General features: G+C 49.5%; 1 protein-coding gene across 1 annotated transcript in view; it reads right to left on the reverse strand.

Moving 5' to 3' along the window:
• Nucleotides 1-16,367, reverse strand: part of GALNT18 (polypeptide N-acetylgalactosaminyltransferase 18) — a 179,095-nt gene that overhangs the window by 101,759 nt on the left and 60,969 nt on the right. The window contains exon 3 of the mRNA XM_047071201.1: nucleotides 571-754. Coding sequence (XP_046927157.1) covers nucleotides 571-754 — 184 coding nt within the window. The remainder of the gene's footprint in view (nucleotides 1-570; nucleotides 755-16,367) is intronic.

Below are 16,367 nucleotides of genomic sequence, written 5' to 3' on the forward strand. Positions count from 1 at the left end.
CACTGAGTCCATATGCCTTTTCTCTTGCCCCACACAGCACCTCAGCAGCCCTGACCAGAGAAAGAAAGGTTTTCTAAGACACAGTTTCACCAATAGGAAGAATCTGAGATTCTATGCTACGTCTGGGTTGGCATTTGGGGGAGCCCAGGCCACCCGTGATAACATCAAGCTACCTTAGCCCCTTCTCACCACTGTCTGCTTCATGTCTGGTCCAGCTGTCCCTTGCCCAGCAGTTGCAGCCCTGTCCTGAGCTGGGCTGGAATTCTAAGCCTTGCCCTTAGTATTTACCCTCTCCCAGATCCCGTCTCCTAGAGGAAGACACTAGCCAGAGTCACACCTGATGTCACCATACCCTTTAGACACTGTGTATTGACCTGTTGGCCCCTGACTCTCCCCCACCCTGAAGGGCCAGCCTGGTGGCCTGTGTCAGTCACACATCCAGACCTCATCTGTTTCAAGAATTCTCTCCTTTCCCGCACTAGGACTGAGATCCCAGCATGCTTTGCACTCATTTGCGCCAAAGCCCTGGACCACACTGGGACTTCTCCTCCTCTCCTGATGGGCACTTACCAGCCCACATTGAACTCCACATGGGCATCAAAGAGTGCCACTACGGGAGCGGTGGCCACCCTCCAGCCGCTGACTCTGGAGCGGATGAGGCCTTCCTGCTTGCTGTGGCGCACGACCTTGATGAAGCCTGGCTTCTGGCCATTCACCTTGTCTACGTACTCCGTCAGCTTCTCCTTCAGCTCCTCTGGAAGGGAGAAAATGCATCGTTAGCATGAGGTGGGGAGGGGCAATGAAAACATTCACCCTTTTAGGTGAGAGGCTGGAGGGTCCATTTCCCTCCCCAGGTCTCCTTAATGTTCCCCAGGATGGCCAGGGCCGCTCAGCTTTGAAGGGAAAAATAGAGGCGAAAACAATTTTTATTGAGCCTGGCAACTTGCACAGGGTCACATGCTTCACACATACTGTCTATTTAATCTTCACTACAAGCCCACGGGAAAATGGGGCTCAGAAGGGTTTCTCAATTTGTCCAATGCCTTGCAGCTTGCGAGTGGCACAGGCTGGTTTCAAGCCGGGTCTAATGACTTCAAAAGCCGTATTCTTCTCATCAGCTCAGTGGCCTCTTTCTTCCTCAGTGCCCTCCACTGGTTCTCCCCTAATGCCCAAAGAAAGCTTCCATCTGCGAAGATTACAGCCCGGGACCCGTTCCTGCCTGGATCTCCATCCTTCCGGGAAGTGGACGACCAGGCATTATGCCCTGTGAGCAGTTGGCATTGGTTTGCCGCCTGCTGGTGCCTGGCTAAGCATCTGATTCCCCTGCTACTTCGTAAATGTAAATGGGTCCTGCGGTCCCCTCGCCCCTCAGCCAGAGACGGCACGGCAGCCACGCTCGTTGGGTTTTCCACAGCAGTTTAGGCAACAGCCTGTGACACTCCTTTTCCCAAAATGACCCTAGTGGGCTGCATTCTCCCACCTGCCATCGCTGCACCTCCCCAGCACTCGATTTCCACCCTTTGCCTGTGTTCTCCAGGACCGCCCTGGCAGGAGTCCTCCTCCTACCTGCGCAGCCTGCCCACGCCGTGGGATAGACCCATTGGGCTGAGCCTCGTCCTCATCAGAGGACAGCAGGAGCTCTGTGTCCCTTGGTGCCCAGTCTGGGGTCCTGCCAGACAAGCAGCCTGCCGTGAGAAAAGGGCAGGAGGCGGCCAGCACAGTGCCTGGCGCCTGGCAGGCGTGCCCCAGAGCAGCAGCCCTGTGTAGTGGAAAGAGGGTGGTATTTGGAGGCAGCAATGATGCAGTTTAAGTCTGCTTTCCAGGTAGGAGCGTTATGATCCTAGGCCTGTTCCTCAACGAGTTGTTGATGTCTGTGAGGATGTAGTGGATGGCGGTGGATGTATTTCGCGTGTGGTAAGGACACGGATTTTGGGGAACCACAAGGTGGACTGTTAGGGATCAGCAAAAAGATACGCTGAAGCCTAGCCTCTAGTACCTTAGAATATAACCTTATTTGGAAGCAGGGTCTTTGCAGATTTAACCGAGTCAAGATCATTAGTCCCACGACTGGTGTTCTTATAAAAGGAGGAAATTTGGACAGAGAGACAGATGCAAAGAAGGAAGATAAGTAAGGAGACATAAAGAGAAGATGGTTACCTACAAGCCAAGGACCATCTGAGGGCACCAGAAGCTAGGAGAGAGGCCTGGAACAGATCCCTCTCTATCACCTTCAGAGGGGGCATGGCCCTGCTCGATTTGGACTTGGTTTTGGACTCCAGAACTGTGAGACAATAAATTTCTATTGTTCCAAGCCTCCCAGTTTGTGGTATTCATACAGCAGCTCTAGGAAACTAAGACAGTTGTTATGAGGATTAAATGGGATTGACATGTGAGAAAAATGCACAGCATATTGTAGATGCTTAAAAAAAAAAAAAAAAGAAAAAAGCTCCTTTCCCTCCTTCCTCGGGTCCATCACATTGGGAGTTTTAAGAGAAGAAGGAGCCGCAAATCCTTCTTCATGTGCTCTGGTCCAGGACCACCTCTTCCTGCTCTGCCCTGAATCTAGGTTAGAAGTCCATAAGCAGCAAAGCCCTGGCGGCCAAGCAGGAGATGGGAACACGTGCAGGGACCTCATGGTCAGGGCAGGCCTCGGGGCATGCCGGCTACTGCCAGAACTGGTGTGCCCTCCTATAGACATCGATTTCAGATCTTTTTACACATGATGGTGGCCAAACAAACAGGGCTGGCTGGATGGGTAGGATGTCATCCCTAGGCATCCCTGCTTGAGTGATCGTCATGGAAGTGAGGAAACTGGGCATCAGAGGCAGAAATGCTTAAAGGGAGGCAGGAAACGCAGGTTCTACACAGCTATCAGCTTGCTCTGTGACCTTGGGCAAATCCCCATGAATCCCAAGACCTCAGAGTTAGTTGCACAGGATTTTAATGTTCCTTTTGAACCAATTACCCATCTAAGATTTGAATCGCCTCTGTCTATCCTGATGAGTGATCATCCAGCCCCTGCAGTGACCAGAAACGCACAGTCCATTCCTTACTGGGCCATTCTAAATATCCAATGTTGTTCTTCTTCCTTTTGCCCCCCAAATGCCAGGGTGCTTCTACCTTTCACTCACTGGTTCAAGATTTACTTAGGGGCCAAAGGGGAGTGAATCAAAGCCCTTTTCCACATGACAACCACTTGGAGTAAAAGGCCATCCTTAAGTCCTTGCTGAGGATTTCTCTAGGTCAAATGTCTTCAGTGCCTCTGTATACTTCCTCACGTCTGGTGAGTTCAGGTTCTTTTATCATGCTCAGCTTTCCTCTAAATCTGTTAGTTTTTCTTTAACACTTAAATTATGCACCTAGAAATTGGCCTAATACTTATGGAGTAAATTGGGCTATACAGAATAGAATGAACTAATCACCTCCTTTATTCTAGAATCTATACCCCTATTCATATAGTTGAAAGTCTCATTAATTTTGGCCTACTTTTGACTCAAATTGAGCTTCTTGGGAACAGACAATGACACATCCTTTTCACATGTTGCTGCTAAGTCAGGCTTCCTTCATCCCGTTTCTTCACAGATGCATACACAAGTGGATGCATGCATGTGTGTGTACATGTGTGTGTGTGTGTGTGTGTGTGTGTGTGTGTGTGTGTGTGTATGCATGCTCTGAGCCAAACCATTAGGATCTTATGTTTAGTCTGATTTTATTCCATCTTTTTAAAGATTTACACCATTTCTCTGAAGTCAGAGTATGTTCTTCCCTGATTCTGTTATCCAATGGCTTTATCAAGCCCTCCAGCTTCCCTGCTTCTGCAAGAGTGATTAGCATATGGCCTTTATTGTCATTCGACTCATCCTTTTACACAGAGTGACCCTTGTGCGGAGTTAGGGCCAATGAGGCTGGTCGGTCAGGTGTTCTCATTCCATCCTGGAGAAAATTCAGCTGACTTTCAGGCTGCCATTCACATGCCGTATCTCTCACTTTAGCTGATGTGAAAATGACCTCGAGATCTCCAACCACACAGCTGGCTGGGGAGGCCTGGGGATGCCGCCGTCCGCAAGTATCAGGAAGTTGGCCATAGAGCGGCATAGCTCAATGTGCCCCGTGCTTACAAGGTCTTCAAGCGTGGCTGCCAGGAGGCCTCTTGAAACACTGACTGTTCCATCTCTTCAAAGGTCCACCTCTCATATATCCTTTTCGAAATTTTTAAGTAGAACTCATAAAGCCTGGTATTTGGGCTTTTGATAATGGCAGTTAAGGGCTGAGTCCAGGAACTTGGAGTGAGAACAGAGCTAGTACCAAATGACACCCTTCTCCACCCCCAGGGAGGACATACCTGTCCCCTTCTGTCCCTCCCCACCCCTTGGCTGAGAACCACTGCCTACTGTTGTTGGATTTATTGATGGGATGGGGCTGTGGATGACTGCCACCCCGTGATCCTCCATGAATCCCCCCTTCCTGAATTCACGTCCTTGTGTAGCCATCTCACAGGCTGAATCCGGGCTGACCATGGGGCAAGAGGATGCAGGGGGGAGGGATGTGAGCTGGTGGCGGGCCTAGGCCTCCGGAGGCCTTGCAGCTTGAACTTTCATTGTTTTGTCTGGCTGCCTTAAGTAAGGAAGCCTGAGACAGCCTCCTTGAGCTTGAGAGGCCCAGTGAGCCCCCATTAATTTAGGCTACCCCACCAAGGCCCAGACAGTGAGTGAGGCCATCTCGGATCCTTCTGCTGATTGCAAACGCGGGGTTGGGGGGAACCCAGCTGACACCCCATAGAACAGAGACAAGCTGCCTTGTTGCAGAACTGAGAGCCAGTGAATGGTTGCTGTTTTAAGCCACTTACTTCTGGGATGGTTTGTTATACACAGAGGCTAACAAAACAGGCTCTGTTATTCTGGTGTGGTGCTGAGGTTCGGGTAAGATTGTGAACTCCTGATGCACAGGAAATGTGAAGAGCCAGACACACACAGAGAAGAGCCACTTAGAAGGTGGCAGCAAGAGACAAGAAGGCTTTGCTTCTTGTAGGAGCTGCTGGCCCCTTCGTGCCTCTGCGCCCTGTTAACGGAAGTAGGATAAAAGTTTCTGGTGGACTAGCTAGAGGGAAATTCTGTTCTCAGCCCATTGCATCCCAAACATTGGCTACTGATTAGAAGAGAGCATTCCCTTAGTCCTGACCAAACAGCTGCTATCAAAAATCAAAACAGTCCTGAAATACTCCAGACAATATTGGCTCATAGTCTTTGCAAAGTGTCTTTACCTAATTAGGTATTCATGTTTTCCTTCAACTTTTACGTTGCCAAAGAGAGAAAGAACGATCTCAAAAGCACTTCTGCGTTTGCTAGGAAACCATCGCCCAAGATACTGCCTATTATATATTATATGTAATATATGATATGTATATGACAAATGCCTCTCAGAACTTAGTTCAAAAAATATATTTTCTTTATACCTACACACAAATACATAACCCCGCATAGTTACCTTTTTGCCAAGGCTGCCAGGAGGCTCAGAGAAAAAAATCTAATGCCTAATCACAGGGTTCAGCATTCTTGCTTCTCTACCTTTGCAAAAGATTTGATTTTCAACTTCTAAAGTCTGCATTATTTTACTTCCCCCCCCCCCCCCCGTGTGAGCTACCTTTAACTATTTCTTGAAATATCTACAAATAACTTTTAACAAAGTATCTTGGTAGAGCAGGGCAGGAGCATAATTATGGAAAGAAGGGGGAGGCTGTAGGTCACGTTTGTTTTAATGTGTTGGGCAAAGACGAGGTGGGGAATCTGCTCTCTGCGACTTTGCCAGATTTAGAATCAATGGTGGAGTTGTCGATAGCCAGCATGGACAGAGAAATACAATCTGCACCCTGCATGGGGCCAGGTGTCATCCCTCTTCTGTTGCTCCTCCAGCCCTCCCCTGCTGCCTGCAAATCCCTACTCTGTTGACATCTGAACGACCTCTGTGAGTCAGCACTCCTGGAAGCCATGCTCATCAAATGCCATCCCCTCTGGGGAGGGCACGGGCCACTCTCCACCATCCCCATGTGGTGCCTCCCCTCAGGGCCCTGCTGAGTACAGCCTGCTTGCTTGCTCTCCCTCCTTCAGACTTGCAAGCCACATAAAAATGTGGACTTCACCAGCCTGGTCAAACAGAGCCCTTTCTTCCCTCCCTGTATATGCCCCTGTGCTGTTCTTGTAAAAAGCAATTAGCTTCACAGGGTCATCCCAAAAGAAACAAAATGCAGGCTGAGCAGAAGAAGTCTGGTACTAATGGCTGTTAATCTGATTTGAACACCTAATGAGATACTCTTTATCTCTGGCATAAAGGAAAATAAATGATCAGGAAATTGATGCCCAACGGGCCTTCGCTCTTCAGAGGGCAGCTGCATAGGCATCTTTGCAAAACGGCCTGTCCAGCCTTGCCCAGGAGGAACGTGGTCCTCATCCTACCCTCGATGCTCAGATGACCACTTTCCATGTCTGTCCTAGGTTTGGGGGAAGTAGGAGTGACGGGAGAGCCACCCACCCATTCATTTGGCAAATACCGAGCTCTCACTAGCTGCTGTGGCAAGAGCTGTGAACCAGATAGTCCTTATGGAACTTCCATTCTGCTGGATGAAAAAGGCATGCAATCTACTTCATTGGGAGACAGAGAGTAGGGGGAGGAGGTAGAGACAGCAGGGGAGAGACAGGGAGAGAGAGAGGGATGGAGAGGAAGAAAGACAGAGGGAGGGAACAGGCAGAGAGAGAAGGAGGGAGAAAAAGGTTGAGATTTTTGAAAAAGAATCTCAGAAATGGATTCAGGGCTCACAGACACCAAAGCCTCTTAAAGGACAGGCCTTCTGGGCCTGAGAAGCAGTTCCTGGTGCAGTTGGTGGCAAGTCAGAGAGGCACGGGCTGAAGCTACAAGATCTCCCTGCTGTTACTTTCCTATAGCCCAGTGGTTCTCAATGGGGAGCGATTTTGTTACACTCCCACCCCCGTGAGGAGATATCTGGCAATGTCTGGAGATGGTTTTGAGTGTCCCAACTGGGAGGGTGCTCCTGGGCGTGGATCTGCTAAATATCCTACCGGGCACAGGGCAGCCCTGTGCAAGAAAGAATTATCCAGTTCAAAATGTCAACGGTGCCAACTCTGAGAAACCTCATGTGGCTCTCAATGATGGAGGAGGCCTCACCGTGGAAATCTGAGCCCGGACTCCTGCAAAGTTTTCAAAACTAGCGTTCCCAGGGCTGCATCTGCTCAGAGACGTATTCCTTTGGCCTGCAAAGCACTCCTGCTGGGTGCTAACTGGAGTTGGGCTGGAACTGCCGCTTTAGAAGGGTTCTGTGACGGGTGTTGTCCACTGGCCACCTTCGTGGGTGCCGTCTGAGTAGTCCTCACAGGGTGCACACTCAGAAGCGGCCTAATGCTCCCGACTATGGATGGTTGAATGCTCCTGCCCGCATTTCCTTGGCACCCACCTTCCCAGACACACTGCTGACCATCCTCTCTCTGCCTGAGGGCTTTCTCTGGCCACCTGTACTCAGCCTATCTACAGACATAGCTCTCAATCTGTTAGGGGTAGGACTCAGGGGATGAATATCTGTTATGGGGTGAATTGCGTCCTCCCTCCACCCCCATTCATATGTTGAAGTCCTACCCACCAATACCTTAGTATATGGCTTTATTTGGAAATAGGGTCATTGCAGAAGTAACTAGCTAAGATCCGGTTATACTGGACTAGGGGAGACCCGAATCCAATATGATGGGTGTCTTTACACGAAGATGGCCATATGAAGACAGAGACACACAGGGAGAATGCCATGTGATGACAAAGCCATAGATTGGAGTGATTCATCTCTGAGTCAGGGAGCACCAAAGACTGCCGGGAAACCCTAGAAGGTAAGGGAGAGACATGGAACAGATTTGCCATCATCACAGCCCTGTGGACGCCTTGATCTTGCACATCCAGCTTCCGGAACTGAGACAATTTCTGTTGTTTAGGCCACTGAGACTGACCCTGCTTTGATACAGCAGCCTTAGGAAATGAGTCCCTCCCTGCTTCCTCACCCCCAGGTGAGACAAAGCTGAGGCAGGTTGTACAGTCTCTGGGTGGTTCCCAGTGGGATTGGGCCTGAGGCCATAGCGGTAGCTTGTTTGTGAAGTCCGCGGTGTTGACTTTTCTCTCTGCCCTCACACCACACTCTCTCCTCACGGTTTCCTGAGGTCATCTATATGACAAATGACTCAACCCCAATGCCTGTTTCAGCGTCTGCTTCTGTGGGAACCCAAACTAAGAAGCCATACATTCTCCATGACACTATGGTCCCCACCAGCATATGAATTTTCAACCCTTGCCCAATGTATATGATGTGGATGTATGTATATATGTATGATGACTTAAGTTCCTCTACCCCTGTATCTCTGCATTAACTGGCTAATGTTCAATAAAGGAAATAATAGTAATAATGATGTACCAGGCATTTGACACTTAGCATATATTATCTCATTTAAGCCTTTTGACAACCCTATGACGTGGTTACTATTAATGTTCTATTTTGAAGACAAGGAAATGAAGGCACAGTGTGACCCAGGCAGTACATGGTGAAGTCCGGCATTTCAGTCTGACCGAGCTGTACCCAGAGTTCATGCTCTTTACTCTCCATACTGCCTCTCTAGGATAAAAACTGGCCTGTGCAAGAATCAGCTTGGTAGAGGGGCACCTGGGTGGCTCAGTCGGTTAAGCACCCGACTTCGGCTCAGGTCATGATCTCACGGTCTGTGAGTTCAAGCCCCCCATCAGGCTCTGTGCTGACAGCCTGGTGCCTGTTTCAGATTATGTGTCTCCCTCTCTCTCTGCCCCTCCCCTGTTCATGCTGTCTCTCTCTGTCTCAAAAATAAACATTAAAAAAAAAATCAGCTTGGTAGAAACCCAGGCTCCAGGGTACCACGCTATGCAGAGTCTGATTTGGTATATCAGGGACCAGAGACTGTGAATTTCATACAAGCTCCCAGTGAGATTCTGATGGGCAGCTGAGCCTGATAACAACCGAAATAAGACCGGTTTTGTTACAGGGGGGAAAAGGAGCCTTCTCTGCAATGTGTGTGGCTCCAGCCCTTCACAGAAGGCTTCAGACTCTGTCTGAGAAAGGCTCCCCCAGTACCTGCCCAGATAATTCCCTCTTCATTTTTCCAAACCCCTGGGCTCCATGTTGGGACCTTCAGTGACAGGCCCTTCATTGCCCAGTTGGTTTTCATTTCTCTGTGTGTCCATCTTTCGATCTCATGCGTTGGACTGTCCCCTGAAGTTCCCCAGCTGCCCTTTGCAGAGGGCACTGCCTTTTGTCCCTCTTGCCCAGCCCCACAGGTTCACATGAGCCAGCCCTGCCTTCCTCCCTAGCTCAGTGCTGTCCCCGAAACCCAGCCTACATGGGAGTAGCTACCCCCACTCCAGTGCCTGGGAGGGGAGCGTGCACACCCCCGCTGAGAAGTGCTAATAATTGCTAGTCTCCAATAGTGCTAATTTAAAGATTAAAAGCACAGCACATTTCTGTTTATTCTTCCAAGAGCGAACAGTAGCTGGTCTTCCTCAGATCAAGATTAAGCGACTTTCCTCTAAAGCCATTTAGGGCCATCGAAACACAAATGATATGTCAACACATTTTAAAAGAGAGATTATTCATTGGGATGCCATCGTTGTCAAACCTAGCTGATCATCTGCTTATCTAAAGAGCTAAAAAAGAAGTATAGATGCTGCCCCACCCCTATCCCCACCCCCACAAAGAATCCAGAGAGGCCTGCTGATGAATGATGGTGAGCCGGGCTTGGACAGCGGTGATCCTAAAATAGAGCCTAGCAGCCTTGCTTTATGCCTTCCTGTCTCTTTAAGATCCTTCGGACAAGCCTTCACATTCTGGGCAGCTTACAAATTCTTGCATGCATTTCTTCTTCCTCTGTCCACTACACTTAGCTGAATTTCTGTCCAGCTCCTTTAATTGCCGTACTTCTTCAAAGTCAATTGCTACTGAAGTAGATTTGGAATGGCCTTAAATGGTTCTCCTTACTCGGGACTTGGGGAAAGGCTCCACCTCGGAGACCCACATATGGCATTTAAAATACAGCTGGAGGGTCCAGCCTTAGTGTCACAATCTTCCTGGGAGGCTCCAAGCATTAATTCAGTCTTGGCAAGTTACAGAAATCCCCAGGATTACCACCCAAAAGACCCAACCATCTGTTTCTGGGTGTATTCTTTCATGTCATAGCCAGGCATTAGTAACCACCAAACCCACAAAAAATATGCATTCCTCACTTAGTGGGGTCTCCAAAGCCAGGCTTTCAACATCCACTAACACTTTCTTATCTGCTCCAAAATGACTTATTTTCCCAAAGATCCTGTGTGCTGCAATAAAGTGGTCAGAACTGCTTTCTGAAGATGGCGGTGCCAGGTGTAAAAAATGGTCCCCTGGCCAGTCAAGAATGTGTTGGGTGCAAATCAATGCTGCCCCCCCCACACTCCCCCCCCCGACTCCCTCCCTTCATCTTTCTCTCTCTCTCTTTCTGTCTCAACAATAGCAAACAAAAACAGCACACAGCCTGCTGGGGATTCCCTCTCTGCCCCTCCTGTCCTCATGTGTTTGCATGCTCTTTCAAAATAAATAAACAAAAATTTTTAAATCCAAAAAAACCCCCCAAAAACTGGATTTGTAACATTTTCCAGCATCTGTGGTATAAACACCATAGCTGATTTCAAGCTCTTAGCGATGCCATTGACCCTGAATTGGGGAGAGTTGTGCATGCAGCGTTGGGGAAGGGTGTACACGATCAGCTGGCGATAACCCAGGTCAGCCCCAGATCACTGGTTCAAATGCCCAGCCAGAAAGGCTGCAGTTCTGTGGGTGCGTCTCCCAGTTTAATGTATGATGGGCTCGGTGCTTTACATCTACCCATCCCGGTCTTCATTCTTTCACCCAGCAATTATATATTCAGCATGTATGAAGTACTGTACATTATTCAAGATACTCATCTAATTGAAATCTCACTACCACCCTACAAACAATGACATTTATAGCTAATGTTTATTTAGAGCTCACCACGTGCCAAGTACTGTTCCAAATCCACTTCGTATATTTCCCATTCTGTACTCTCGACAACTATGATCCCTACTTGAGGTGTGACGTATTATACCCACAGTCCATGCATTAGGCACTCTGAGCACACAGAGGTGGAGGGATTTGCTCAGTGTCCCAGGGCTGGAAGCCGGTGGGACGGGGATGCAAACCATGTTCTTAATCCCACACGTGATTATCTTCAAATGACACAAGAGAAAACTCAAGGAACAGACTTTCAGTGACGTGCCCCTAACGACACAGATGGTAGGGCATGAGCAGGGGAGTTCAAACTCCAATCAGTCTGCCTCTAATGACTGCTGTTTGCTACTCTGCCCCACAGCCAACCAAAGGAGCCACACGCCTCAGGCCTCCCTCAATAGCGTTCTGTGATCGCTGATTCAATTCGGAAAGAAAATATCCTCTTCTCACTACTGTGTATCCTTAGTGCCCAAGGGAAGGGATTAGACTGCCCAACTCAGCTTCCTTTTGACTGGAGAGTTGGTAGAGTATTCACACACAAATCCAATTTCTCTGGGATAAAAATCCCTGAGCAAGCAAGACCAACAAATGAGGGGAGAGGGCCTGGGTTTGACTTTCCTAGAGCACACCTTACTCACCTTTGGAATTCACAATCGGGCACTATTCAGGCACAATTGTGCTGGGAAACACAGTAAAGGGCCAAGGACAGAAGGCTGCCTGAACCAATCTGGGTGTTCACCATGGGGTACTGGTCCATGCTGTAGCACCCTCCAGTTCCAAGGGGGGGTGCTTCTGAATGCTCGCACCCTCTTTGCTCCAGACACCCTCAGACTTGCCCAAGGTCGCACAGCTGGTAACAGCATGACCGGGAAGAGAATCCAGCTCTTTCTCCCCGCCTCCCCGCTGCCAGGGGCCTGAGCTACAGGCACTCTGTTCCACCAATTCTCTATTCATCCACCATGAGTAATTCAGAGGATGAAAACAAGAATAATGGACTAATAGAAATCAGTTGTCTTCGCAGACTAAATGACCTTGGACAAGAGCCAGCTTGCCTGGGGCTGTGGAGATGGAAACTCACATAAAGTAAAGGTGGGGCAGTGGCCCAAATGCTATGATATTACTTTCAGGGCATAAAATATTCCTGCTCCTAGGATGATTTTCAGCAGGAATCCCAGGACTTATTAAAAATGCCATGATGGGTGATTAATGTCAGCTGCACCCAGGCAGAGTGGATTGGCCACTGTTCCAGCCCCAGCACCCCCCACCCCCACCCCACCCCACCCCACCGCTCAGGAGCACTGGGCAGGGCCGTTGCTGTGAACTTCAGGGGAGGGAACCACCAAGACCTCAAAGCCCCAGGAAATGCTGGCATCCAGCCTGTAACAGCAGGTTAAATCTGAGCCGGGAACAGGCCCTGCTGGTGTCCCAGCACACAAAGGAGATTCCAGAGGGGCCAGGTCCAGTGTGGGCATTTGGGAACGTCCGGTTGCCATTGGCAGTTAAGCCAGAGGCCAACTGGAATTCTGGTACTAAATTCTCCTTTTGTGCAAGACTTGAAGATTTCTGAGTGCTGCCCAACTCAGAAACCTGATCCAAAATCTCAAGACGGAGAGCACAAGAGCTTGTGAGGAGTCCCAAATTTCAAGAGTCTGAGATCTCTAAAGTCTGTGATTCTTGGATACTGACACCCATGATCCTGAGACCTTGGAAGTCTAAGCTTCTATAAATGCCAGAGGAACAGCCTCCCCCCAGGCCCCTACTCCAGCCCCATCGCTGTTGGCCTGCAGGGTTGAATGAAGGTCCTGGTTCCCACTTGCTTAGCCTCCATAAGGCTCTACACTCAAGTCACATTCCCAAACACGCCAAACTCAGTGGGGCCACAGTACCTTTGCATTAACTGCTTCCTCTCCCTGGAACATTCCTCCTGCCCCATCTGGCCCAGATGAGACTCTTTTGGAAGTCTTCCTTGATCTGCAGCTCTCCAACTAGAGGAAAGGCTAGGGGAAAGGAGGGATTTTTTTTCTCCTTGGAACACAGACACAGGGCGCTGAAAACACTGATGTGTTCCAGGACACCAGTGAGGACCAACGACAGGCCTCGAGGTCCAAGTCCTGCGGCACAGCCCTGAGTGTCCTCCAGGGGGAGAGCTAAGGCTCCCAAAGGTTGTAAGTCAGCTCTGCGCTTCTGCAAATCACCGTTGCTTAGGCTGTGTGACCAGCAGCCTCAGCCTGGCTGATTCATGACCCAGGAGACCCAGTGGGCTTTGCACGCATATTTACAGCCTATCCACTGTCGGTGCTTGTCAGATCAGGAAGCTGGGTGTTATTTTCCTCAGCTCACTGAACATCTTTGGGCAATCTTTTCTCAAAGGGAAGAATCCCATGAAGGGGTGCATGACAAGGCAGACCCCAAGTGCTCTGCTCTCAGCCCTTGGGTTTTTGTTTCTTTATAAAAAGATGTCACAGGGAGCACAAAGAGCAGGGACTCAGAAGAGAGAGAAACTACAGTTTAATTCCGAGTTGTGGCCATCTATCAGCTGTGTGACTTTGGGCGTGGGACTTAACCTCTCTGAGCCTCAATTGCCTCATCTTTGAGATGGGAAGGATGTTATCTACTTCTTGCAGTGGCTCGAGGGTTCTGTGAGACAATGCCTGACATGCTGTAAGCACTTAATGAGTGGTGTTCTTGTATGCTCATTAGTCTGAACTCCTTTGTTCCCATCCTTTTTTTTTTTTTTAATGTTTATTTGTTTTGAGAGAGAGAGCACGTGCAAGTGAGCATGAGCAGGGAAGAGGCAGAGAGAGAATCCCAAGCAGGCTCCATGCTGTCAGCACAGAGCCCGATGGGGGGCTTGATCTCGTGAAATGTGAGATCACGACTCTGAGCCAAAATCAAGAGTTGGACACTTAACTAATCGAGCCCCTCAGGGGCCCTTCCCTTCCTCCCTTTCAAAGGAAGGTTCCTGGCCTAGAAGCAGGCTCCCCTCCATTATTTGGGAAAGCCCAGCCTACAGCAAATTGCCCTGAGGCTTCCCCAGGCCCAGGGCACTGCTGCTTCTCCTCGGGGGCCACTTCATATTTGATCCTCAACCCCCTTCCTATCCTAGCCTGTCATCCACTAACTGAACAGCCCCTTATGAGGACATTCCTGTGTGCCAGGACTCCTAAGAGCTTTACGTGTATTAAGTCACTTAACCCTCAGAGAAACTCTATTAGGTAAGTACTACTGATAACCCAATGTATGGATGAAAAACTGAGGCATAAACAGGGTAATCTGTCCAAGTTCAAATGGTTAGCAAGTGGTAGAGCCAACATGGCGGGTTCGGCAGTCTAGCCCTAGAGTCCACGTTCTTAACACATTTCTCGCCTTCGGGAGTAACGGTGGGAGGGTGTATTGAACAAGCACCTGATGGCTCTGTGCTGGCCCTTCAGTCTCACTTTGCAATTTAAAGCAGACGAAAACCTAAAGGAAGGCTCTCCCATCTCTGCTCTCATTCACAGCACCCCTGGGAGGCAGGGACCTTTTCTGCTCTTAGGCCCATTTTAAAAATGAACATAACGAAGCTAGGAAGAAGAGGCCCGGGTATTCATATACCAACCCCCAGCAGGCACTGTTGAGGGCTGCTCTGGGGGAGCATTGGTTCCCAGCCCACCCAGCCTGCTCTGTGCATGGCAGAGAAACCTTCCCTGGCTTTGGAGAAAGCCCCCAGGTGAAGAGCTGCAGGTGCGGGCAATGGGAAGTCAGCTGTGCACTCCCAAGTGGTTAGGCCAGAGCTGTGGCCGCACCCACTGCTCTGCTACATGGTCCTGGCTTTAGGCACTCACTGTGCCTGGCACATGGTAGGCATACTTTGGTGTTCGTTTGTTTTGTTTTGTTTTAATGTTTATTTATTTATTTTGAGAGAGAGAGGGAGAGCAGGGGAGGGGCAGGGAGGGAGGGAGAGAGAGAATCCCAAGCAGGCTCCACTGTCTGTGCAGAGCCCGACACGGGGCTCGATCTCACAAACTGTGAGATCGTGACCTGAGCCTAAATCAACTGTTGGATGCTTAACCGACTGAGCCACCTGGGCGCCCCTGTTTTGTTTTAATAAATATGTTTACAAGAATGAATGAATGAATAAATGCTGTCCTGGCTCAATGCTTTCTAATGACCAAGATTTAAACCTCTCCAGGAAGAGTTTGGGACTCTTTCTCTTCAATTCTCTCAGCCCTTTGGCCCTGTCTCCTTTATGGGGCTAACGTACTGAATGTCCCACCTGGCTATGAGCTCCTTGAGGAAGGAGATAGGGTCTTCCTCATCCTTGTATCCAGAGTCCAGCCAGAGCCTGGCCATTAGGGGAGGGTTGTTGGTTGGCTGAATAGCACCTGGAACAGAAGACCTTAGACTAAGGTTTGAGGATCCTTCTGGAAAATACCCAGAAAAACCCCGTGGTGCTGCTGTTAGACCTCACAATCACATAGGAATTAAAAAGTCACTCTTTGTCTAGAACCTACTTTCTGAAGTTTCAGCATGTGGTTCCTGATGCACGGTGGACACGTGGGTTCACTGGGCTTGTTTCACGTGCATTGTCCCACTCAATCCTCATGGGAGCCCGCACGTTAAGTAGGAGTGTGGCCATTGTTAACATAAGGAAATGGAGGCTGAGGACACTAAGACTCTTTCCTGAAGTCATAGAGCTCATGAATGGCAGGGCCAGACTCAACCCCACAGGCCTGGGGCAGGTCGGAAGACAGGCTTTGTCAGCTCCCCTCCTCAAGTTCACTTCTGACCTTCCTGAGAACCTCTGAAGGCCCAGTTCCCAAGAGGGTAAATGAAGTAACAATGGGAAACGTGTCACCCTTTCCCTAAGTGGCCTTCTTGCTGCATACCGGGCTTCCTTACAAGCATCTGCTGCTTCCTTGGGGTCAGCGAAAGCCACGTGGGCCACACTCCCTCAGCCCACCCCCCATCTTGGCCATGGTGTCTGGAAACATTTTTAGAGCTCAGATTTCTTGGGTGTTATACATATGCCCCAGGCACCATATTAAGCCCTTTCTGCAACTGACCACACTAAGTCCCCACGCCCATGACCTAGGAGGAGAGAACCATTATGGACCTCACTTTATAGCTGAGCCCAATATCACACTGCTAGTGGTAAAGCCTGGATCCAAACCACTGCTGTCTGACTCAGGTACTGTAGGACATGGACCTTTCACAGGACATGGTGAACTCTGGCTCAAGGGAGACACATCATGTTGCCTGGGCACTCACCTATTCAAATACTACTGAATGTCTCTCTGTGCCAATCACTGCTCAGAGA

The sequence above is a fragment of the Lynx rufus genome, unplaced genomic scaffold (assembly GCF_022079265.1).
Source record: "Lynx rufus isolate CCGP_SWC_20201006 ecotype Redwood Valley unplaced genomic scaffold, mLynRuf1.p SCAF_9, whole genome shotgun sequence".
Classification (NCBI taxonomy): Eukaryota; Metazoa; Chordata; class Mammalia; order Carnivora; family Felidae; genus Lynx; species Lynx rufus.